This window comes from Drosophila obscura, unplaced genomic scaffold, assembly GCF_018151105.1.
Source record: "Drosophila obscura isolate BZ-5 IFL unplaced genomic scaffold, ASM1815110v1 contig_200, whole genome shotgun sequence".
NCBI lineage: Eukaryota > Metazoa > Arthropoda > Insecta > Diptera > Drosophilidae > Drosophila > Drosophila obscura.
The window spans coordinates 7,699,239-7,723,054 of record NW_024542791.1 but is presented as its reverse complement, the minus strand read 5'-3'; the positions used below and the strand labels follow the sequence as shown (position 1 = coordinate 7,723,054).

Here is a 23,816-nt window from a genome sequence, read left to right as displayed (position 1 = left end):
CACGCCAGGGAAGCATCCACCATCGGCACTGAAACTCATGCTCATGCATGGTACGAGTCCTTCCCCTATTTTACTCGGTCTTCTGGGGTGCAGTCAGACCAACCTGAGCATCGTTGTTGAAATCAGTCTGCCTCTGCACGACGAACCGATCACACACGCGCTTATACAAAACTCAGCCGCGGCAGAAATATAGGGTGGAATGTGAACAACCAATGGTTAAAGCTGCCATGGAAAGAAATTACTAAAAACCCGTAACAAAAATTTGATTATGGTCACATATCACGTGCGGTCCGTCCTAGCTCGGTTTAGTGTTTCGCAAATTAAATCTCCTGGTGAAGTCGCTAGAACTCGAATCCACCGAACAGCTGCTGCAACAACATAAAGTGCAAAGAAGTTTCTAAAATAGGAACCAACCCAAAGTCTAAGCTCAACATGAAAAAGCAGATACAAAGTAACGGGACAAATTCAGCCCTAGTTTTGAAGCACGGAACGCCCAGAAAGAAAAATCTGGTCGTGGAGGGTCGAAGTTTTAAGACTTTACAACGGTAAGAAGAGCGCAGGTAGGGAAACAGGAGCGATGCAGCTGCTCTGAGTTTGAGTTTACATTGACCCTCAATCAAGGCGTCAATCAGACTCTATTACTCGCATTCAACTGTACATCAAAGAGAAAGATATATAGGGACAACTATCCCTCCATCAGATTCCTGTGTAGGCTTATCTGTGTCCTCGAAGCCTGAACCTTGCAAAGCCGCTGCCTGCGAAGACTGCATTCCTTCACGCACCGTTGTTTTAATACGTTTTTTCTTACGAACACGCAAATCCCGACCTTACATTTGCCTACCGCTGCTCTGGCTCTGGTTTCGTTATTTATTTAAAGAAACGGCAAGTGTGAGTCCAGAGAAAAGAAAACTAAGGAAACGCACACTATGCGCTCTTTTACATATCCTTCTTCATTTTCCTCCCTTTGTCTGTGACCATGTCCTGTTGATTCCTTATACCTCCGAATTTCAATGGTCCTTTCTGACCCATTCTAGGCCGTTTGCCTGCTTGTTTACTTTGGGTGCCAGGAATTCCAGGAATCGATAGTGTTTGCTTACAATAAGCATAAGGAAATAGAGAAATAAAATGGGAAAAGTTTACTCTTGATTGTATGAATGTATAAAATCCTTTTTGAACCCACTTTCCTGTTTTTCCTCCGCTTCAAAATGTGCCTGCACTCAGCCCACAGCACCTTTAACTGTCTTATTTTTACACGCATGCCGATCCCTTACCCTTACCTTCAGAATCGTAACCTTATGTCCTTCTATGAATTCTGCAAATGGCTCTGCATCGTGCACTCTTTGCCAACGACTAATGAGGGAACACAAAGCTTATAGGAGTAGCACCATGCGCGAGATCATCCTACCTGTTTCGCTTTACAGGCCGATCAACTACTATCGGCGGTGTTAAATTTTGCATAATTCTCCACGGGATACGGTTACTGCTACTGTGCAACTGTTTTCAGAAATGTCTCTCCGACTAAAAGATATATTTTGTATCCTTTACAGCATGCCTAAAACCGGAAATCACGGAGTCAAAGTCGTAGGAATAAAGAGAAATGCTGGAGGACTGGTAAGTTATCTAACCTGATGCCATCTTCATCCACTTTTTTTGGCCTCTAGTGCGGGGCCGCGTTGTGTGCGCCCGTGTCGATATTGATGATGGCTGGGAGCTGAAAAGGCTCACGCGTGCAAGTACGAGTACTTTCTACGAGTTTTTGGGTTTAGGCTCCACTAAATGGTGACATATGGTTTATATCTATTTACGTACATTTACGTAGAAGTACGAGTATACGTATATACTATAGTCTCCTTGTGAGAGTGACAATCAGGACTGCAATTTTCTCTGTGTTATCGAATTACACTCTCTGAATGCTTTCAGAGAGAGAGAGAGAGATCTTTGTCCGTTTATTACCACCCGACCATCCCCTCGCCCTTTAGAGTTACAGAAGTTATGTGGGGTTTTCTTAAAAAATTAACGTTTTTTAGATCAATAGCTGCTGGAACACCGTCAATTCTGAAAACCTTTGTAGATAAAGCTCAGATAATTAAACTCAATTTTATGAGACTCGAAGCTGGATGGAAACATTCAAACATCTGCGATATGCATTTTAATGCACCCTAACCATCGACAATGCTTACAGAAGGGGTGTAGTCAACGAAAAAGAGTTCAATAGACTGATTGCATACCTTTCTTAGACGCGTTGCCCATACGTATTTTATATAAGAAGAGATGATAGAGTTGATCTCATTGCATCCCATCAGTTCAGCCAACCGCAAGTTATGTCCAATCGTTCGTTACCCATACTCTCCCAGTGAATTGACTACCACTTCCATTTTAGGATTGACGTGCCAACCGCAGCCAGGGTGAGTGTGCGGGAGTCATGATTGACTTGAACGGAAGCCCATGAAACGCTGCGGACGAACCTGAAATGTGATCCCATAAAGAAGTTGAAAGTCACAAACAGTTGAAAAGTCACAATCGGATCAAATGCATTGAGTGTATGATGTGATCATAATGTGAACCCACAAGTACAAGGATGCCTTACACTAAAAGCACATGATTCCTGCTGTTTTCCGCTTGTCTTGGTTTTAGCATACTTTTTCTTTGCCTAAATTCCTTAGCCAGCGTTACATCCTCTTCGTTCGAGTCCCTAATAATTTCAATATGTAAATGGTGTCGAAATTTATTTTTAAATCACTGAGACCAGCCCAAGACTTGCTGTCTATAGCCGTTGAGTATCCGCCTTTCCTACTCGTCTGTTTACATTCGCCGTAGTCGAAGTTCATTGCGCTCATAAATAAACCTTTAAATGTGTTACCTGCTAAACAACGGGGAGGGAAGTGCCTCTCTATGTGTCCATGTGTGACATTAGACTTCACGTGTGAATCGCTCGATGTTACCAAACGATATAAAGCATATGCCTTACAGTTCCTTTGCTTGTTCTCCCTACACAAGTGCGGGGATCGGTTGGAGTTTCTTGTGATTTCTTGTAAACATGAAAATATCTACCATCAGCCTGAAACAGATGCGATAAGTGTATTATCATTCATTGTATTGGAAGACATGCTGTGAAGAATTATTTACAAGAATCATTGAACTCCGATAAAACACAAGCCCTTGGTGTCTGTCTTAATGCCCGACTCTCTAAATGCGCATTTTGATGGAACAACCGAAAGGATTATCTGCATATAGGGCGGGCTATAGAAAGGCGTTTTCTATAGTTAAAGAAAGAGTCAGTTAGTTTCTTTGTGCAGTCAATCACAAAAGCGGGCCACAGTAAATTAATTGAATCCTACTGTTGGGTGGATACCACCGTCCATGACGGTGAATTATATAGGAATCTAGTTAATTAAGAAAGGCCGCAGCTCTCACTCAAAGTCCTTGCTTTTTCCCAGCGTCACTGTCGCATATCATATGGAAGGGATGGCATGCGAAAGCAAAAACTTATCATGCGACACAAAGGAATTCGACTGCAGTTTGACATTGACCATGGTATCTGCGATATCTGCCCCCGCAAAAGCGAAGTCACCGACAATAGGATGACCCAGCAGCATCTGCAGCCCGTACAGCCCAAACAAAGCCAGCAAGAGATCCATCAAGTGTCATCTATCAAGCGGCTCGTGCCATTCAATTCCTGCTCTAATCTAATCAAAACACTTCAGTCCAGACTGCATACTGCAGAGCTCATGTCTAGGCCACACAATGGTAATGGCAGATAGAGCCGATCTCAATGCTTTATGTCCGTTAATGAGATATCTCCTACTACAATGAGCCACACGCTCACACACGTCTGCCGGACGACAACATCAGCACTCGTCAATGCCTCGCATTTGCAAGTCTCGCCGCCGCCGATTGCTGGCAATCAGTTATAATATTTCGCTTCGCCCGGTTACACCTGCCAGTGCTCCTCGCGGGCCCACCGCTGCTTGGTCTGGAACAGAACTGGGTCCGGGCAGAACATACCGGCGATTCAGAGATCTCACTGAATCGGTCCGAATGAGAGAGTGCTATGAAGAAGCTGATAATACCAACGCTTATGGACACCTATGGCCTGATAAAGTTCTGGGATTTCGATACTGGCGCCCCGGCCAATGTGTGGCAATCCCCCAGAGGAGGGTCGAACTTCGAACTGCCTATAAACGATACTATGCCCAACGAGCGGCGGCACAAGTGGAGACCTCGCCTTCTCCAGGTCAGCCGCACCGTGTCCGCCCTCCGTATCGAAAATTATTACCAAAGTGTTGACTCGTGAGTGTGTCTGTATTGATGACTGTGTTTGTGTTTGAACAGTTTTTAAGCGCCTAGTATTTTGGACATGCCCCACGGCAGACCCTTTCCCAAATACCACCCGCTGCAGTTCACACTGCTACTCATACAAACACACGCATTTGTTAGCCGTATCACATTGATTGTCAAACGGAAAGCAAAACTCGATAAAAATGTAATTCCAGTTTCGATTCGGTTCGAAGCTAGCAACAACGGTTTTACCTAAATTCACTCTTTGCCAGTTTAACAATAACAATAGCATAATCAGCCATATTTCGTCAGAGATACAGACATCGATAAGGTTCCATTGAAATTCTTGTTATATTACACATAGCCAGCCGCAGAGCAGCGTTAGCTATTATCGTATCATTGTTGCTATAATAAATAACCCGTAACGTAACCATTACGCGGGCATAAACAAAGCTGCTAAGTAATAAGATTTTTGTGGTTAGCCATAGCTTAAGTTCTAAGAGTATCGTAATAGTCGAATAAAAGTTACAAGGGACGCCTTGTAATATCAATCCTGTTATTTTTTTTGCAGTCGCACCAGATGCGAGCCGTCTCTAGTCCCTCGCTCACAGAACTATATTCAGAATCACGAAAGCTGCCGGATGTGAGCACGGAATCAGCAGACGGGGCTGCTACTGTTGCCACAAGCACCAATAGTGGAATCGGAGGAGGTGGTGTAGGCCTAGGCGTCCTGCTTAAGTTTAAACGCACGTTAAACAACTTCAACATCAAGAATCAACTACACATCACCCCTGTACCGCCAACGGCAGCAGCCAGTAATGGCAATACCTCAAAGCCCAAGTCATCGCCATCAACGCCGTCCGTATCAATCACAACTGCGGGGACAGTGACAACAAACGACAGCGCTGGAACAGACGGCGGCGATGGCAGTTCCGGCAAGTATCGCTTCGGACCCCTCATCTGGCGCACATCGAAGGAGCGCCGCAAGACAAAGTTCAACCGACGCGACAAGTGCAATTCGGGTGATTCCGGCATTCAGATAGAGCTGGAGCAGGACGAGCAGTACTATCGTGTGCTACCGGTGGGTGCCCAAGGAGAAGTGCGAAGACGAGGAGATGGAGGAACTCTCGCTTCCATCAGCACGTCCGATGGAACTGAATCCAAGTCGCGTACCATACGCCGCACTAATTCGGCAAAGGCGAGCAGCAACCTCGGATCCTTCGTCCTAAAGTCTAAGAACCACATGCACCTGGACATTGGAGCCACTGACAATATCGAACGTGAAGCGCCAGAGTCACTGCCCACACGATCGCTTAGCCAGCCCAACGGACTGGAAACCTACGGCATGGGGCGCTCTGAGATGGAGGACAGCGACAGTGACAGCGTTGCATCCCACGAGGAAGGTTTGTGTTAATTGAAATTGAAATTGCCCATTCCGACCAGAATGTATGTACTGATATGGTGTTCTCCTTTGTCCACAGCTACCAGCTACTACCCGACCATCTATGCCAAAGTGCTGTACAATTTTACTGCCGGAGGCCCGCAGGAATTGGGCTTGGAGCGCGGAATGCTGATTGAAATATTGCGCAAGGAAGTTGGACCCTGGTGGTTTGGACGCATAAAAAAGGAGGAGACTAATCGCGTGGATGAGATACTTGATCCCGAGCTGGGCTGGTTCCCAAAGGAGTTCGTGCGTATTATTCAATGTCCCGAGACGGATAGATTGTTCAACGTGCACCGAGCGGCATCAGAGGCAGAGCAGGTCTCAACATCCGCCGGGGAGGCCGGGAATTGTGCCGTGCCTGTGCCCGTAGCTGACTTTTCAAAAGACGCAGACGTCACCATGAGCACAGATTATAGCAACATCACCACCATAGTTATTGAATCCCCACCATTGCCCTCGAAAGGGGGTCCCACTGGTAACGTTCTGGACAACGAGACGGTCCTACGCCGAAGTGCTGTGCGTGAACTGCTGGATACAGAGGTTAACTATGTCAAATTGCTGGCTGCCATTTGTGACGGGTAAGTCCACATCTGGGCATGAGCGTTTTATCACTGATAACATTTTCCCTTTGACCCGCCATAGGTATCTGCCTGCGATGAGCAAACGCATCGATATATTCTCGCCAAACAGCATTCGTCTGATCTTCTCAAACATATCGGCCATCTACAAGTTTCAGAAAAAGTTTCTCGAGGCGTTGCGCAGAGGAATCGAGCAAAACCAAATTTCGAAGGTGTTTCTTAAAATGGTGAGTGGATTTCGGAGAATCCCATATCACATTTAGAAATTTGTTGACTTTTCACTGCACCTCAAACAGCACAAAGGATTCCTATGCTACTCCAACTACTGCAACGCCTATCCACGTGCCCTTATCGAGCTCGAGTCCTACGATCGTGTTAAGGATGCACGCACCATTCTGGAGAAGTTAGTTTTCCTGAATAGTGTTTTTAAAATAGCGTACTAAAACAGTTTGTCGCCTTTCCAGTTGCCGCGAATCGGGGAACCTTGCAGAGCTCCCACTCTCCGCTCACTTGCTGGCTCCCGTGCAACGCATATGCCGCTATCCCCTGCACCTTAACGAGGTTATTAAGTCAGCGCTGGCTTCTGCTCCCAAGACGGGAACTGTTGAGCTAGATGGAGTTCGAAAACCCTCGGCTTCCGACTACGAACAAGTCGACGTCAATGAGATGTATATACCCGACACATACGATACCGTAAACTTGGCTCTGGAGGCTATGCGTGGCATCACTGAGGCCGTCAATGAGGGAAAACGACATAGCGAGACTATTGCGAGGCACCAGGCCAGCTTTCAGAACTTCAAGGGCCCGCCATTGCACTTGCACAGTGGACGTTTCTTTCTACAGGTTGATGCCACACGACAGAAGCAGAATCTGTGGAATAGCAGCTACACGCTGTTTTTATTCGACAACCAGCTGGTCTATTGCAAGCGCGACATCATTAAACGCACCCACTTCATCTACAAAGGACGCATATTTCTCGACCGCTGTCGAGTGGTGAACGTACGAGATGGAAAGATGTTTGGGCACACGATCAAGAACTCGCTGCGGATTTACTGCGAGTCGCGGGACAAGTGGTACGACTTCAGCTTCCGCTCGGCAAACCGCAAGCACCGCTTTCTAAGCACCCTCGCCCTTGAGCGCCAGTTCAGTGGCAAGGCACTCTACGTATCAGAGATGACAGGGTTTGAATACAGCTACGTGGAGCGGCCGGGGGACTTTTCAGATCAGTCGGACTTCGAGCTGCCCGACTTTGAGTACGCCTTGTGTGCCACATTAGCGAGTGGGGAAAGCTCCGTTCCGGAATCGCCGGCCAAGTTGACCTCCCGGTTCTGCGACACTTTGCCAAAAAAATCGCAGTCTCGGGATGGCATCGCCAGCGTGGACAACTCGCAGATGTTATCGACGGCGACATCAACGGGTTCGCTAGGACGACGCCGCATTGGCAACTGGTTCCGCAAACCAAAGAGTACTAACTGTACCCCGAGCCAATCGCCGACGCACAAGTCTGACTTTGACGCAGATGAGACTCTCACAGCGGCCCGTGTTGCTGCTATTGAGCTGGCAGAGGCCGCCACTTCGCTGTTGCCAACGGATAGTTCATCCGCCTAAGCACACGGAATATCAAAATATAGAATAACATACATACAATAACAGGCCTATAGGCAATGCCTATTAGGCATGCATACATACATACGTACATGTTACATATGTACGAAGAAGACGTATACCATTTGTTACATTAATGTTTATGTTAAATTGCCACTACCAATTGAACAAAGTAAACAAACGAGTGTTACAGTTGTATTGATTTTAAAGTTCTTTTCCTGTTTTTGATATAAATCTCTTGGCTTTTAAATCGCAAAGTGTCTGTTCAAGGGTTTCTAGACGGCAAAATGATAAACGTGGCCATAAGATATGTATTTAGAGTTTTAGATTTACTAAAAAAAATAAATAATGTATTCTGGCATTTTAATGCAGCTTTCTATAAAAGTGTTACCTAGTGTCGCCGACTGCTAGTCTACAAACCCTATTACCTGTCCATATAATTATAATTTACGTGATAAGGCGATAATAAATTCCTTGAAATTACTACATATTTTTAAACCTTCTGTTTATTTGTTCAAGTTCACTTTGAGACTTCAAAAAGCCACTCAAGCTGAATAAAAAAACTACCCACAGATTTAATATTGATATACTCGATAATTGCATAGAGAAAATATTAACAAGTACTCAGTACATACACCCTAACTAGATCGAGTATACGGACGGTGTTTTTCAAAATAGAGTGCCAAAATATACGGACTTTGGCATTTGTTCTTGTTTTTGTTAGACCTACATAAAAGAAATCACACATTTGTATAAGTAGAGAACTGTGTGAAAAGTAACAATAAAATATTGATATGAACAAATTATTGTCATTAAATAAATAAAATAATTTATATGAATGAATATTGTATAGTATGGAAATTGGTTGATTGTCAATTTGAACACAAAACTCAACAAGCAAACTGCAACAAGCAATTGAGCGAATTTAATTTTTTCTAAAGAAAAACGTATCTGTAATGTATCCCCCTCCCCCACCCCCCTCCACAACACCACACCACTCCCATTATGTTAATCAAAAATCATAAATTCAATAAGCAATTGACTATTTAATAGATTTTCAAAGAAACATAAAACATTAATTATCAAAAAAACATATTGGTTTTACTCTGCAAAACGCCAAACCATAACTAAACAACATTTTAATCCTGAACGTACATGAAATATATACAAGTGAAAGTACATTACATTGCAGAGTGCATTCCGAAAATATAAAATGGCATTTTTTGCTTTTTAAAATTTACAATTGTACATACAAAAATTGGCAACGTTGAATGTAGTTTGTACTTGGTATTGACTGAGCAATTTATATTATAAAAAACCTACACGTTTCAAAAACATACCAAACTGCACTTGTAACTTTAAACCCGAACACAGCCGTACACATTTAGCAAACTAATATGCTCCATATGCCAAATAAATAAACATATATTTGTCCAAAACAACACAACCTTTATGTTTCCGTTATTTTGCCGGCTTGACAGTATGGATGAAAGAGCGATTTACAGCTGTGTGCAATATAGCGATGTCTTGCCGCCCATCCCATCCCATCGATTTATCGTTGAAGTGAAAACAAGTTAAAAGCCAAGTGCCATAAGCCATAAGTGAAGGAACCGCCAACCAAAAAATCACAGTCAAATAATGGGCGATTTCACAAGGAAAACTTGATCAGAGATCAGATGGATTTCTTCCAATAGTGTTGGTAAACGCACATGATTTTGTGTTTTTGATGCAAATATTCATAGATCAGATTTTGATCCCTTGGTCTCGTGTATGAATGATTGTTTTTGGCTTATATCGATAGCGTACATATCGACTAGAATATGCACTAAATCGCAAAGAAATAGAAATTAACAAAGCCGAATTAATAAAAAAAATCATGAAATTAGCTTAATACTTCAGTTTTACGAAGAAATATTCGAATTTTACGTGACTGTTTTTTGTTGTGAGTCGCGAATCTTCGAAGCCAATATCAATAGGTTCTGAGCCGATTGTATTGGCGGCGTCGCGATAGTAGTGTATGGATCATACGCATTCACCATAATGGATGAGATCCATCACTAATCGCTGATCAATTTGTCCTGGTGAACGCGGCCCAATGATAGCTTCAACAATTTTGTTGCGGTAAATATAAATTGAGCAAGTAGAAAGCGGTGCCGATGAAATAATTATATTCGGATCGGATAATACAGATCCGATCCAATACTGGAAGCGCATTAGTATTGATTTTATTTAATTATGTAGCACTCTGTATATTGTTTTCTTGTAAATATTTAAAAAATATTCTATTTAATACCGATAAATAATCGGTAATTTGCAGCCCTGTATGCAACCATCAACAAACTAGTACCAAAACCGACCGACAGTGTCGCTTGCGGCACCCACAAATAAAAGAGACTCTGTGATTGGCCGACTGTACACCGTACACCCTCTCCAAGTGAACTATGTTAGGTAAAAGATATTTCGCCTCGCTCAAAAGATGGTCTAAAATAGTACAATATATTGTTTTAAATATAATCAATAATATGCAAAAAATGTGTGCATTCAATTTTAATGTTTTTAGTGTCAAATGTGTGGTTGCTAATTGCAATTAATAAAATTTTCACCACTTATAAATGGCGGACAATGTGCGTTGGCTTCACACACACAAACATATTTGGTGGTGCTGCTGTTCAGTTCGTGTGCAGTTCATATTATAAATTGAGAATGTGTTTGCATACACACGCACTTATAATATATTAAGCCTAGTCTAACAAACATTATATTTTGGCGGGTGTTATTAAACGTATAAAAAAGATGTGTGGAACCCGTAAACAAAGTGAACAAACAAGAAGACTTTGCTGCTTTGAACCTGATCGATTTTTCTCGTATATCCAATTGAATAGATGTGTATGTTTGGATGTGTTTGTAGACGGATGTGATAAATGTACACAATACATTGGTAGCATTTTGTATTAAATGAATTATTTCTCGTTATATTTAGATCTAATGTGCAATTCCAACGCGGAAAAACGGAACCATATCTGAGAAAAGCTCAGAAGCACCCATAGCAAAGACAGACTTATTAAGATTGTGTGTATTTGATAGCCTTAGCCAGGCAAAAGCAAAACCACAAAAATGAGCGGTCGTGGGAGCCGTAAGCGTGGTCGACCGCCAAAGACGCCAAATGAGCGAACTTCTTCTGGACGTTTTAGTTATCAATTGCTCAAAAAGCCGAAATATCTGAGCGAAGGAAAATCGCAGGCAAGCACACCGTCAGCTTCACGCGGAATTTCCCCACAAAGCGATGAATGTAGTCGCAGCAGCCATAACAATCACAATCGTGGGAATCGTGGTAGTGCTGCTAAGAGGGGACGCGGGCGCAAGTCAAATGTGCAACCCAATACCAGCAACTACTCTGGAAGAAAAGGTGAATTTAAGCAATGTTTATCTTTAAACACATTTTCCAGCAAATCTTCGCACAGAACGAAGTAATTTGATCGATTGACTTGGCTCCATAAAACCCACTTTTTGCGTTAAAACCATTTTATTAATACATTTTTATTTGATAATCTTTGTATGTTGAATTTTGTTGTTTCACGAGGTTTGCTAATGAGATTTACTTAACGTTTAATTAGATTGAATGTTTTTCATTTTTGTCAAATAATGTCAAATAATAGTGTTGCCACTGTGTCACGTAAACATTTAAAAAGTTGTGTCGAGATTGACAAACAAAAGCAGAGAAAAAAATTTTGACATCGCATATCTATTATTATCCCATTTCAAACCTAATTGATAAAAATCCTGAAATAAAAAGCAAACGGCTACAAAATGTTCAAATTTCACACAAGCGATCGCTTGAAAGGTAAATGCCTAACCAATTACTTTTTCTAATGTACCTACCTTGTTTGTTTATACAGGGTACGAGTCGGAATATCACTATGGGTCAGATTTCGGAGATACCGATGAAGATAAATCTGATAATGAGGATGACATATTACTTACCCCTAGCGATGACGAAAGCTTAGATGCAGGCAATGAGAGTGAATCTGAATTTTCCGTGTGCAGCTTTACCCAAAATGGAGTCGGCCGGCCCCCACGTCCGCCAAGTCCGGAACCCATTTGGCTGCAAGAAGGACGAGAATATGCACCTCTTAATTTGCCGGATTCATCAGCAGATTTGTCCATGGCAAATGTACACGTTTTGCGCGCCCTAAGCATCTACGAAGTACTGCGACGCTTTCGGCACTTGGTTCGTCTTTCACCCTTTCGCTTTGAAGACTTCTGTGCAGCTCTAACTTGCGATGAGCAGAGTGCTCTTTTGACGGATGTACATATAATGTTGCTAAAGGCGATCCTACGAGAAGAAGATGTTCAGGGCACACACTTTGGGCCGCTAGATCAAAAGGACACGGTAAACATTAGTCTTTACCTAATTGATGCCATTACTTGGCCAGAAGTTTTGCGCAGCTACGTGGAAAGTGACAAGACATTTGATCGTCAGGTTTATCATATATTAAGTCGGACAGAATATCCGTACACTGGCATTGAAAACCGTCTTGGCGTGCTCCAGTTCTTGGCAGATCAGTTTTTGACAGCCAATTCTATACGCGATGTAATGCTTCAGGAGGGACCCATTCATTATGATGACCATTGCCGTGTTTGCCATCGACTTGGAGATTTGCTCTGCTGTGAAACCTGCCCTGCAGTCTATCATTTGGAATGTGTTGACCCACCAATGAATGATGTGCCCACTGAGGATTGGCAGTGTGGATTGTGTCGTTCACACAAAATCAGTGGTGTTATTGACTGCGTGTTGCCACAAGAAAAGCATGGTGTGTTAATACGACATGACAGCTTAGGAGTTGATCGTCATGGCCGCAGATATTGGTTTATAGCACGGCGAATTTTTATCGAAGATCAAATGGACTCCAGTTGTTGGTACTATACTACAACAAATAAGTTAAAACTACTACTTCACAGATTAGATTCTGAAGAACTGGAGACTCGGCTATATGCCCAATTAACAGAGCGAAGGGAGGAAATCGAGCGTCAGATGAAATTAACAGAGTCGTTAACCAATGAGCACAAGCATACCAAGCGAAGTTTAATAGATGTAGAGCAAGAGGCTACGAAAGAAATACTCGAAACAGAGACGATAGACGGAACAGCTGATGATGAGCCTAAATCCGATGACCCAGTGGCAGAGGTAGCGAATAAGTCTGGAGAAATTAAAATGATTACGCGTCAGAAATCCAACCAACTAAACAGTGGCACGCAATTTTTTAAACTTGGCATGGAACAAGGATTCAAAAACTATGTTAACCAGTACGCAACGAATCCAATCGCCCTTAATAAGCCGCAGCGTAATGAGGAACGAGACAAACGACGTCATCTCTCACACAAGTTTTCACTGACAACAGCTTCCGACTTCAAATGGATTGGTATTACCATGGGAACACCCGATAATATGATTACAACGCTTAGACAGACATTGATAAACTTTGAATCAAATATAACACCTCCATTTTTAAATCCGAATTGGCAAGTTAATAAGAAATTCTGGAATACTGCTGTTATGAATGCACGACACGCAACTGATTTTGCGACCGTTCTGCTGCTCTTTCAATCTTCGTTAAAAAGTGTAGTCTTTGCTAATGTATGGCATGAACAACTTGGCCATAGAGCTTTGCAACGCATCACTAGCGCCGAACGTGAAGAGCGAAAAAAGTTAGAAAAGCGAGAGAAACGCGAACGCGACGATGAGGAAGAACGTAACCGACTTGCATTTAACTACATCAAATATTCTTTGGGTCTGAAGCATCAGGTGTGGAAGCAAAAAGGAGAAGAATATCGTGTACATGGTCAGTGGGGCTGGCTATGGCTTTCAAGCAGTCGACGCTGCGGAATTCGTGCCAGACGAGCTCATCCCCGAGTACATAGTAGAGTTTTTGTGCACTATACCATGGGAGCAGCTCTGAATGACGTTAACGAAATTGTCTTGGTCGATCCACGTACCAAGCGTTTCATGCAACAGTGTGAGTCAAACATTGTTGATGGTCAGATCTGCCCCTATTTACCGGAGGAATACACAAACGTGAAAGTTGTCGAAGATGTTAAGTGTATCAATGGTATCATCGACGTTAGCAAAGCTCTGAACGACCCAGGACGTCTTTACTATCCGAAACTGGCTCGAAAATGTTGGGTAGACGATCTACTGGAGCGACGTAAGAAATTGGCCAAGGTCGAGGAGCAAATTTCTTCTAAGGGTGGAACTGATGTGAAGCCCATTGCTATACCATCACCGGGTAATGTTGCAGCCACCAGCAAACAAACCTACTTGGAAAAGTGTTTACTGCGTCTTACAGAAGTGTCGGCAAAAGGAGGGTCAGCAAACGTAAACTTTGAGCTCGTTAACTCGTTGGCTAAGCAAATCCAGACAGTGCGCTTACAGTTCAGTCAGCTAAATCGTTTTGCCAAGACTTTTCGTTGTTATACCAAGGAGTGTAACACAAACTCAAACGCTGTATCTCAAATCACACAAAATACTTGCTACTCGCCACTGTGTCTTCAAAAAGCTCGTGCAAAGAAAGAACTTCTACTGCTACTGCGAAAGGCGCACACCGCGGGCAATGGATCTAAAGAAACGGTGGCCGCTATCTTGGGTGCTGTTAAGAAACCGTCTATTCTCGAACAGAAGTTGACTGAAGGCAAAAGGGAAACAACTCAGCTTTCAGTCGATGAATCGGATGATGCAAAATCAGCAGAAACTGAAGCACCGCTTGACTTACTTCAAGATTGGGAGCAAGCTCGGGCGCATTCTGTTGCTTTTACTGACGTGCTCTTAAGCGATTGCTTGCTGATTGAGACGGATATTCCTAACAATGCCCGAGTTAAAAAAGAAGAGATAGTCCCAGGAAGCAACACAAACGCAGATTCTAGCACTCAAGACTCGGACAAAATGGATTTTATTGAAAGTATGGACGTTTGCAGCAATGTTGAAATCGAGAGTACTGAAGATTCTATAGTTACGGCGATAAATACTTCGTGTTTAGATGCCAGCGCTGAGGATATAGACATGAGACCCGGATCACGTCGAAAACGTTTCCAAAAATCTAAGAAGGCCTATATAGGGACTAAGGATGTACTGGATCACACGCTGGACAAAGATATACCTCTCAAACAAAATCGCCGATTTCGTATCAGTTCTCGTCAGGTTAAGCGTGACTGTTGTACTAAATATGAGCGGGAGTATTTTGATAACGGGAAGGAGCGTGTCTATAGTTCTACTTCACCGCGAGGTCGAGTTTATCTGATCAATGATTGGTCTAAGCTGTATGACCAAGCTGTTAAAAGTGAGGATAAAAATAAAATTGTAAAAAAGGTCACGTATGCAAGGTACCCTCTTATCTCCAATTTTCTTACGCACAAAAAAAAGCGCAGTTTATTGGTATTACCGCGTTACGAACTGCGGAAGCTAGCGCGACTTGGCGGAAGGTCAGCCACAAATGGTTTTCACCACGGTGCTAAAAATAACTCTATTTGGCAATACCAGTGCTCACGTCCTCTTTTCCGAACATGTTGGTCTTATCGCTCGTGTAATGCCACAACGCTATCCTGCATTGCCCTTCAGCTACGAATATTGTGGTCCTGTCTTCGGTGGGACGACATGATAGCCAAGCCGCCATCAACCGATGGCAAACATCAGGTGACAACGGAAACTGAAATTGTCACTTTAGAATTGCTAAAACTTCGCCACGCAGGCCGCTATGGCGAAAAAACAAGCTATTTGCGGCGCAAAGTTGTCATCCCACTTGAGATGCCAAAGACTATTAGAGGTGAGTAATATTAAAATAATTTTTTGTTTTCTTATATACTAATACATTTGCATGTATATTTATATTTTGGTTTATCCTTCGACTGATTTTCAGAGGTCACATCAATACGCTCCGGACTGCGAAAACGGAAGCGCGCTGAGTCTCCACAGCCAACAGAACCACAAATAAGCGAAGAATGGGTTGAAGAAGATAAACTTGAATTATGGGAAATTAAATTTATTGGTGAAAAACAAGAAAAAGCCCGTCTGTCAACAGTGACTCGGTCGGTGGCATCGCGGCAACTAGAGTCAAGCGGTGGCAACAGTCCAAGTACACCTACTAATGGAACTCCAGGTGGTGCTGGTCGTGTTCAGCTGGCCCCAAAGCCTAACGAAGATGTTAAAGAGAAAATGGAGCAACAATTAAAGCTACAAAGAGCCGCGCATCAACAACGGAAAGTCATCGGTACAGGCGAGCTACCTCGGTCCGGAACTCCAGGTAAGACATAGCTCGAAACTATACATACATAAGAAACTTGATCGAATCTCACTGTTTACAGTTAAAGGCCAGATTATTGGCAGTAGGCGGGTAATAGTTAAAAATCCAGATGGCACTACACGAATCATTCAGCAGGCAGTCACACAAGTACCCCGCACGGCACCAGTGAACCCGTCGACAGCAGCAGCTTCCCAAACAGTGCAAAACACATCTAACACACAATCCACGCAATCTGCACCCACCCCACACAAGGTACAAATAATACGTGGACCGGATGGCAAAGTAAGTGTAAGGGGCTTAAACCCTGGACAGCAACTAGTACAAATGCCGGATGGAAAATTACATGTATTGACAACTTCATCAAATTCAGCGACTCAAGGTGAGCTCGGTGTAATAGAATGTAGGATTTAAATAGCACTATATCGCATTCATATTTATAGGAAGCAAAGGCAAGGTATTACCTATCAAATCTCTACCTACACCATCATCCACAGCCGTAACGTCAACTTCGGCCGCGGCAGCATTACCACCTCCTATAATTAAACAAATGGCCGTAAAGCACGTCGCAAAACCTACCGGGGCACAATCAATAGCTTCACAGAGGGTTGCCTTACCTCTCGCCCAAATTAAAAACAAAATGCTATTGGCTCAGCAGCAACAAGCATCAGCAGCAACATCATCACCACCAGTGCAGAAAATTGTGTCAAAAGTTGTTAACTCAAGTTCCCCGGGACAAAATTTGCAACAAGTATTCGTACAGCCTGGCTCCAAGTTGGTAGTTGGTCAAAACGCTCAAGGACAAAAAGTAATCATATCTGCTTCGTCTGCACAATCAGGCTCATCCGCAGTGCAACAGCAGCAAATTGTACAAACTCAAGCCCTTCCACAGCAAATTCAACAGGCCCCACAGCAGCAATCTCAGCAAATGGCGATCAACCAGGTGGGCAGTCAACCTACACAAAAAGTAATCCAACAAATAGTTAACACAAGTAATGTCCAACAACAGATAGTGATAGGGGGGCAACGCATAATATTGAGCCCCGGTCAGACTATTGTTACTCAGCGAAATGTACCGCAGAGTCAAGCATTGCAAATGGTCCAGCAACAAATTCAAACCCAGCAGCAGCAACAACAACAACAACAGCAACAGAATATTGTGCAGCCACATCCACAATATGTTGTTCAAACGAATCAAGTTGTTCAATCATCGCCCACCACACAAACTAAATTAGTTAAACAACTTGTAGTACAACAACACACCCAACCAACAGTGGAAGAAAAAGGCCCGATCAACACTACCAATGAAGCCAATGAAACAGCTACCCAACAAGTGCTCGTGCCAAATTCGACCCTGGCCCAACAACTAGCACAGGGCAAGTTGCAAGTAGCTACTGTCAATGGACAACAAGTAATCGTCAAGCCTTTAGGGAATAATCAGGCGCAAATTGTTGCACATATCAAACACCAAGGGGATGGTAACGCCCACATCGTTACCAACAATACTGCGCCAGCAGTGCCCCAAGAAAGTCCGCAGAGCTCGCCAGTCAAACAACCACAGCAGCAGGCTCTAACGTCCCTCAGCCCACAACAAGTTATTGTTCAGCAACAGCAAATTGCACAACAGTGTAGCTATGACACTGCTGCTTCTTCAATACCTCAACAGCATGTAACGCCAGGAACTGTCCAACCAGGACAGACACAACAGCAACCCATGAGTGTTGAAGAAAGTCTTCTCCAAAACCAACCGCCTGGCACAGTTATCAAATGCGTTACGGCACAAGTATTGCAAACTGAGCACGGACCACGGATTGTGTTGCAAGGCTTGGTAGGTAACGACTTTACGGCTCAACAACTACAGCTGGTGCAAACCCAGGTGAAGCAACAGCTTATGAAAGGTGAGTAAGATTTCTCTCTATTCGCTAGCAACCCATAAACTATAAATATTTTATATTGTTTTCAGCCCAAGAATCTAATGGCAAACTAGGAGTCCTAGGGCCGACAAAAATATACTTGGCGGTGCAACCGGAAACAACAGCTCAATCGCAACCACCTCCACTTACCCCAGTACACCAATCAACTACACATCAACAAGTGAGTAGTTTCTAATTACAAATATCATTCAAAAAAGGTGAAGATAATAATAGAGCAGGACTTTAAAGGGTACATATGCAGCCTTAATAAAGAACGCCAGTTGAACGGCTTTTCTAAATAATATTTAAGTTATTTTTAATTTTGTTCAAAACCAGAGAGGCATGTTGCTGCTTTCCTTGCATTTTTTTATACGTTTTTGTACAAAAATTATAATGTGTTTGTTTGTTTTTAATTTTAACCTTGGCCAATATTTCTTTAAATTTTCGTTTCTTATTGTGTATAAATACATTCCTAAGCATTTAACAATATAAGTCATTTTTCTGCTTTGTATTTTACTAAGTACAGCAACAGACTTTCGTTAAAATATCTACAAAGGCTTACTTTAGCAACATAGTTATTCATCAACCAATTTTCCAGAAGTGAACAAAATTATACAGAACCATTTTATATTATTTAGTACCATTATAATTGACTTATTTATTTGATTTATTTAAGAATCTTGAACATGTATTTAGTTTAATAAATGTGAATACGTTATTAGTTTTAAGCAAACTATTAGCTAGTTAGCAAGTAGCCATCAAATGAGAAAGCAAGCACACACAAAAAATTTAGTGAGAAATTATGCAGACTGTCACCTAATGTTTTACACCAAGGCAAAAGTATTAGACACAACGCAGCTGAGATTAGATTTTCTTGCCTGGATACATTTGGTTTCTAAAAATACAACATATATTACTTGTAAAATGTAAAGCGCTTTTTGCAATAAAACCTATTATGCAAACCAAAATGATTGTGACCAGCTCTGTTTTTTTTTCGTACAAAATAATTTGATTTTAATAAAAGCCTATTGCTATGTGAGCTTATCCCTTTTGGTGATATTGATTCAGAATACAAAAATTTACATACATTTTTAACAATAAATATATACTTATAAATCTTCCTATTAAAAGAATAATGTATGTTTGTATCTCTACAACATACCTTATATTGAAAGCAAGAAAAGTTACTAAATTTTAAATTTTAACAATATCTCAGCATGTAATTCAATCATAAAAATTAATATTGAGCTTAAAATTTTGGCATTTCACTATCGGTTTCCTTACATTCCTATTGCCAAGTGCCTATTGTAGCATTCATATCAATAGATGCTCATTCAGTTTATTAACCATTGCTGCGTCAACAGGAACTGTATGTACATATTGTATTAAATTCAAAACAATGGGAGCTCAGTAGATGAAAAAAAAATTATAATGTAATGTATTACAATGTAATGTAATTCATCCACATTCAAAAAAAGGGATCCAATTTACGCTTTCTTGCTTTTAATATTTTCCACCCACTGACCCTCGCACCCGGAGCGAATAAAGCGTACTTAATTTGTACGCAGTTTCGAGTGTAATACTATAAGCGCGTATTTATATCTTGTAAAGTTGTAGCTACGATTTTCCCTAATATCCTTGTCCTTTTAACACATAAAAGTTGAAACATTTGTGAATTTTTGTTTCTGAATTAGTTGGATGATTATTTGCAAATTGGCCTTTGTGTTGACAAAAAGTGCATGCTTCATATATTTACGAGTATATGAAGACATCAACTCGTTAAACAAAACCTGTAACTCAGTGCAAGAAAAGCAACAACAGACATTTAACAGAACATGAATATTAATCAGAAATCAGTTGAATTTGAGTACAAACTTAAGGATCGCAACAAATTATTCGACATCATTATTTCAATGGCCAAATTAAAATTCCATTCAAATTAAAATACAATCAGTATAAAAATTGCTGAAGAGATTAACCCTATACACAGAGTTTTAGTTGGCTGACATATTTAAAATAATTATAATTAGAGGCACGATTCGTCTTCTAAAATTAAAAAAATGGCAATTTAATGACGACCGTTCCTTATAAGCGCATGAGCTATCGTCGCGATTGAGCTAGTTTTCTTATGATATCCTTCGAAATAAACACAAAGGCTTAACCATATTTATAATCATCTCATCTAAATCGAAACGAAATTTTTACACTTGTCCAAGCGAAAACATTAACAAGTCAAATGTTTACCCTAAAATACTAACAGCCATATCCACCAAAAACATAGCATATTAGACCTTTTCCACAATTTTCATTATAATTTTTAACCAAACCAAGCTTAAATACTATCCTCCTATCTTTGTATTAATACAAAATTTCAATACCCTCAAAATAAAAATCATGCTTCCACTGCTTAAAACGTTTATAAACCATGCCTTAATGTCGCGTGTCAACAACTACAACTCCTAACCACGTGTTAATCTCTTCGCCAACTACAACAACTACTCAACTTTAATAACAAACCATTAAAAGGTTGCCTGGAATAAGTACTACAACTGATCTCTGATTAAAGCCAGGTAGGTGTCTGTTTACACATTCAAGTAAATTAATAATATTAGTAAGCTAAAAACATTTTTTTATTGGTATATTGAATAATTACTTTGAATTTTGATAACAATTAGGTTGGTGGAGGCGTATTAAATGTTTGCTTATTGAATACGTATTTTATATCTCAAGAAGATGATGACGATGAAATTATCGTCGTCTGCAGTCCACTGCAAGAAATGGCAATCAAATACCGTCATGAAGAAACTCAAGGTAGCAAAATTGTTACTGATTCTCTCAGCCACACCAACAGTAGTTGTATGCAAATTCAGCAAGAAAATCAAATAAATATTAAAAATCTAGTTCTAGTTGAAGATCAAGACAATAATGAACAGAATCGCTTGAAAAAATATCGAAGTGAAGACCTTACACGATGTTCATTACAGCCTAACATCGACACTGACACCATCGGGCCAACAACTACATACGAAGCCAACTCAATCATTATAAATAAAGCCGTAGACACTGGAAATGAGCTGCAGCACACTACATGTGCCCAAACTGATAAAACTAATATTATAATTAACACTCAATCTATTGGTGGCTCTGCGCTGCTAGAGGGTATAGAGCACGACGAAAAATCAATCCACATTAATAATACAACCGTGGGAAAAATCGTAGAGGAAAATCAAAGTGACAACTTTTTGATCACTAGTGGGTATATACAGGAGTGTAAGTATTCCATCAACAATAAATCAACAATAAATAAATCGTCCCCTTTACCATTTCTCTTTCAGCCATTACAAACGCACTTAAGCAAGGTAATCTAGAACTAGAAGAAAAGTTGGTTAATATGCGCAAGCAACAGGAACAACAAAATACACAAAGTTTTGATGATGGGGACTTGTCGTCTAGAGGGAGTGCTAATGAGGACACATTTACTTTAAATCGCCGAAGCTCCTTAGCACTTCAGCAAAATAAGGATGATCTTGAATGGAAAACTAGAACTTCAACAAAACTTTCAAATGCTATGACAACAAGCAGCCAATTTAATCGTATTCTTAAAAAAAGTCGTAGTCAAAAAGAAGATATAGTAGATGTCAGTGAACAGAAACAATTCAAGTTAGAAAGGCACAAAGAATTGCTTAAAAAAAGTATCCTTCGTAAACGATCATTTTTAGAACGGAATTTACAAAATGAAATACGCGACGAAGTACAGACGAAAGTCCAACGACATGTGCGATCTTTAAGTGTCGTCTCACCAGAAGAGCATAGCGAAAATGAAAGAGGATCGATATTTTCTGATAGTCGCGAGGAGCAAAATATTGAACAAAAGCGGTAAGTAAGTAAACAGAATCCTTCAATAATATCTAATTTGTTGTTCTTTCAGATGTGTCAAAGTTAGCACTAGTCGAAATCTAAGAGAAGAATCCATTGTGGACAACAGCAGACATGGCGTCGGAAGGCCTAAGAAGTTAACAAGGAAAAAAGAAAAGTTATATTGCGTTTGTCGTACACCTTATGACGAAACAAAGTATGCTTAAATTATTTAAAAACTGTACTTTTTATATAATCATTTGTGCTTTTTTGTACACTCAGGTTTTATGTAGGCTGTGACCTGTGTAGCAATTGGTTTCATGGTGATTGTGTTAGCATAACTGAAGAAGCTTCGAAAAATCTTTCTGAATTCATTTGCATTGATTGCAAGAAGGCACGGGAAACTGAGGAACTTTTTTGTAGTTGTCGTCAACCATATGATGATTCACAATTTTATATTTGCTGCGATAAATGCCAGGGTTGGTTCCATGGCCGTTGTGTCGGTATACTACAGAGTGAAGCTGAGTTTATTGATGAATACGTATGCCCTGATTGTCAGCGAAAGACAGATGCAAACGCACTCAATATGAAACCCCTTACGTCCAATGAAACTAACGAGCTAAAGGATTTAATTAAACAAATACAGGTTATAAAACAACAAATATTTAATATACATTTAATTGGTTGTATACCAATACCAATGTATGTCAATACCAACTATATGTTTTCTTTCACAGTTGCACAAAAGTGCTTGGCCGTTTATGGAGCCGGTTGATCCGGATGAAGCGCCAGACTATTACAAAGTCATTAAGGAACCAATGGGTAAGTTAAAGAAATTACTATTACAACACTACTACCATACTATTCCCCGCAGATCTCAAACGGATGGAAACCAAACTCGAATCAAAAGCGTACACCAAACTCGCCGACTTCATTGGCGATATGACAAAAATTTTTGACAACTGCCGCTACTACAACCCAAAAGAATCGTCCTTTTACAAATGTGCTGAAGCACTAGAATCGTACTTTGTGCAAAAACTCAAAAGCTTTCGCGAAAATGTTTTTGGGCAAAGTAATTAGTAAAAGCATAAGCTAAGCTATTAAACCTTAAGTTAAACCAGTTTTGATATCACTGAAGTATTCAATCCTTTGCAAGCTTAGACATTGCTATTTTATTCAATTAAAACGTTTATAATTTAATTTTTTCATACTATGTATAACCAAAATTAAAATACAAAATATTTGTAAATACTATTTATTATTTAAGGTCAAATAACTATTCTACGAAATATAACTGCAGATCCTTGTAATATAAATAAATATTCTATTATATATCATAATTAGCTAAGAAGACATCTTAATAATTTGCAGAGAACACCTCATTATTATTCCTTTGTACAAATAATTCAATTGTAAATAAATAACGTATGCCTTTGTCTTTTTATTGATCTGATTGACATACCGTAGACTTAAACATCTTATGCTAAGTTGTAAAAATACATGCTTATTCCTAATAATAAATTACTCAATTTTCTGTATTTGAATAATCTGAGCAAGGCCCTCAATTGGTTTAATTGAGGGTCTATTCCGATTTCGGCTTCTGTAAATCCATATGGGCCAGCAGAAGATGGAAACCTATATCAATTAGGAGGATAAACCAATAGTTCTTCCACTCACCCCTTCAACGGCCTTCAAGAAAACATCAAAGCTGCTCTGGTTCGTTTCTAGCGCCACTAAATTTAGGGTGGTTGATTTAAAACAATCTACACATTTTTTGTACAAAAAAGTTATATATTTAGTTTCTCCGCTATTTGTGAGCTGTTGGTTCTCTACCGGTCCGTCCTGCTGCTATCCA

The 23,816-nt window shown here is 40.8% G+C and overlaps 2 protein-coding genes across 15 annotated transcripts in view; both read left to right on the top strand.

Moving 5' to 3' along the window:
• The window catches only part of LOC111073709, a 38,440-nt gene extending 29,098 nt beyond the window's left edge, over positions 1 to 9,342 (top strand). For 2 of the 7 annotated variants that reach the window (XM_022366164.2, XM_022366162.2), the window contains exons 9-14: positions 1,548 to 1,611; positions 4,850 to 5,681; positions 5,760 to 6,300; positions 6,365 to 6,527; positions 6,597 to 6,703; positions 6,765 to 9,342. In XM_022366164.2, the coding sequence (XP_022221856.2) occupies positions 1,548 to 1,611; positions 4,850 to 5,681; positions 5,760 to 6,300; positions 6,365 to 6,527; positions 6,597 to 6,703; positions 6,765 to 7,908 (2,851 nt within the window). In that variant the 3' untranslated portion in view covers positions 7,909 to 9,342. Of the gene's footprint in view, positions 1 to 417; positions 546 to 1,547; positions 1,612 to 3,879; positions 4,291 to 4,849; positions 5,682 to 5,759; positions 6,301 to 6,364; positions 6,528 to 6,596; positions 6,704 to 6,764 lie in introns of those variants that run through there. The other 5 variants (XM_022366172.2, XM_022366170.2, XM_022366171.2 and 2 more) reach the window with 5 other exon arrangements.
• A 918-nt stretch (positions 9,343 to 10,260) lies between these two features.
• LOC111073635 (nucleosome-remodeling factor subunit NURF301) lies at positions 10,261 to 23,499 on the top strand. 8 transcript variants are annotated; one of them, XM_022366037.2, is made up of 14 exons: positions 10,569 to 10,791; positions 10,886 to 11,311; positions 11,802 to 15,719; positions 15,813 to 16,196; positions 16,258 to 16,575; positions 16,637 to 17,136; positions 17,203 to 18,091; positions 18,157 to 18,287; positions 20,782 to 21,376; positions 21,442 to 21,982; positions 22,035 to 22,178; positions 22,244 to 22,607; positions 22,699 to 22,783; positions 22,836 to 23,499. In XM_022366037.2, exons 2-14 carry the CDS (start codon positions 11,020 to 11,022, stop codon positions 23,039 to 23,041), a joined length of 8,367 nt encoding a protein of 2,788 aa, XP_022221729.2. In that variant the 5' UTR covers positions 10,569 to 10,791; positions 10,886 to 11,019; the 3' UTR covers positions 23,042 to 23,499. The 8 variants fall into 8 exon arrangements, with proteins under 8 accessions (XP_022221725.2, XP_022221726.2, XP_022221732.2 ...); XM_022366036.2 differs by having other exon boundaries at positions 16,637 to 18,091; positions 20,782 to 20,962; positions 21,014 to 21,376; XM_022366033.2 differs by lacking the exon at positions 10,569 to 10,791 and adding an exon at positions 10,261 to 10,353 and having other exon boundaries at positions 16,637 to 18,091.
• The last annotated feature ends 317 nt before the right edge of the window (positions 23,500 to 23,816 follow it).

Excerpts from the sequence above, each read along its gene's own strand:
- LOC111073635 (XM_022366033.2), top strand. The coding sequence starts at position 11,020 with ATGAGCGGTCGTGGGAGCCGTAAGCGTGGTCGACCGCCAAAGACGCCA. Across the intron at positions 11,312-11,801 it reads CAACTACTCTGGAAGAAAAG|GGTACGAGTCGGAATATCAC; the intron begins GTGAATTTAAGC and ends TTGTTTATACAG. Across the intron at positions 16,197-16,257 it reads ACCTCGGTCCGGAACTCCAG|TTAAAGGCCAGATTATTGGC; the intron begins GTAAGACATAGC and ends CACTGTTTACAG.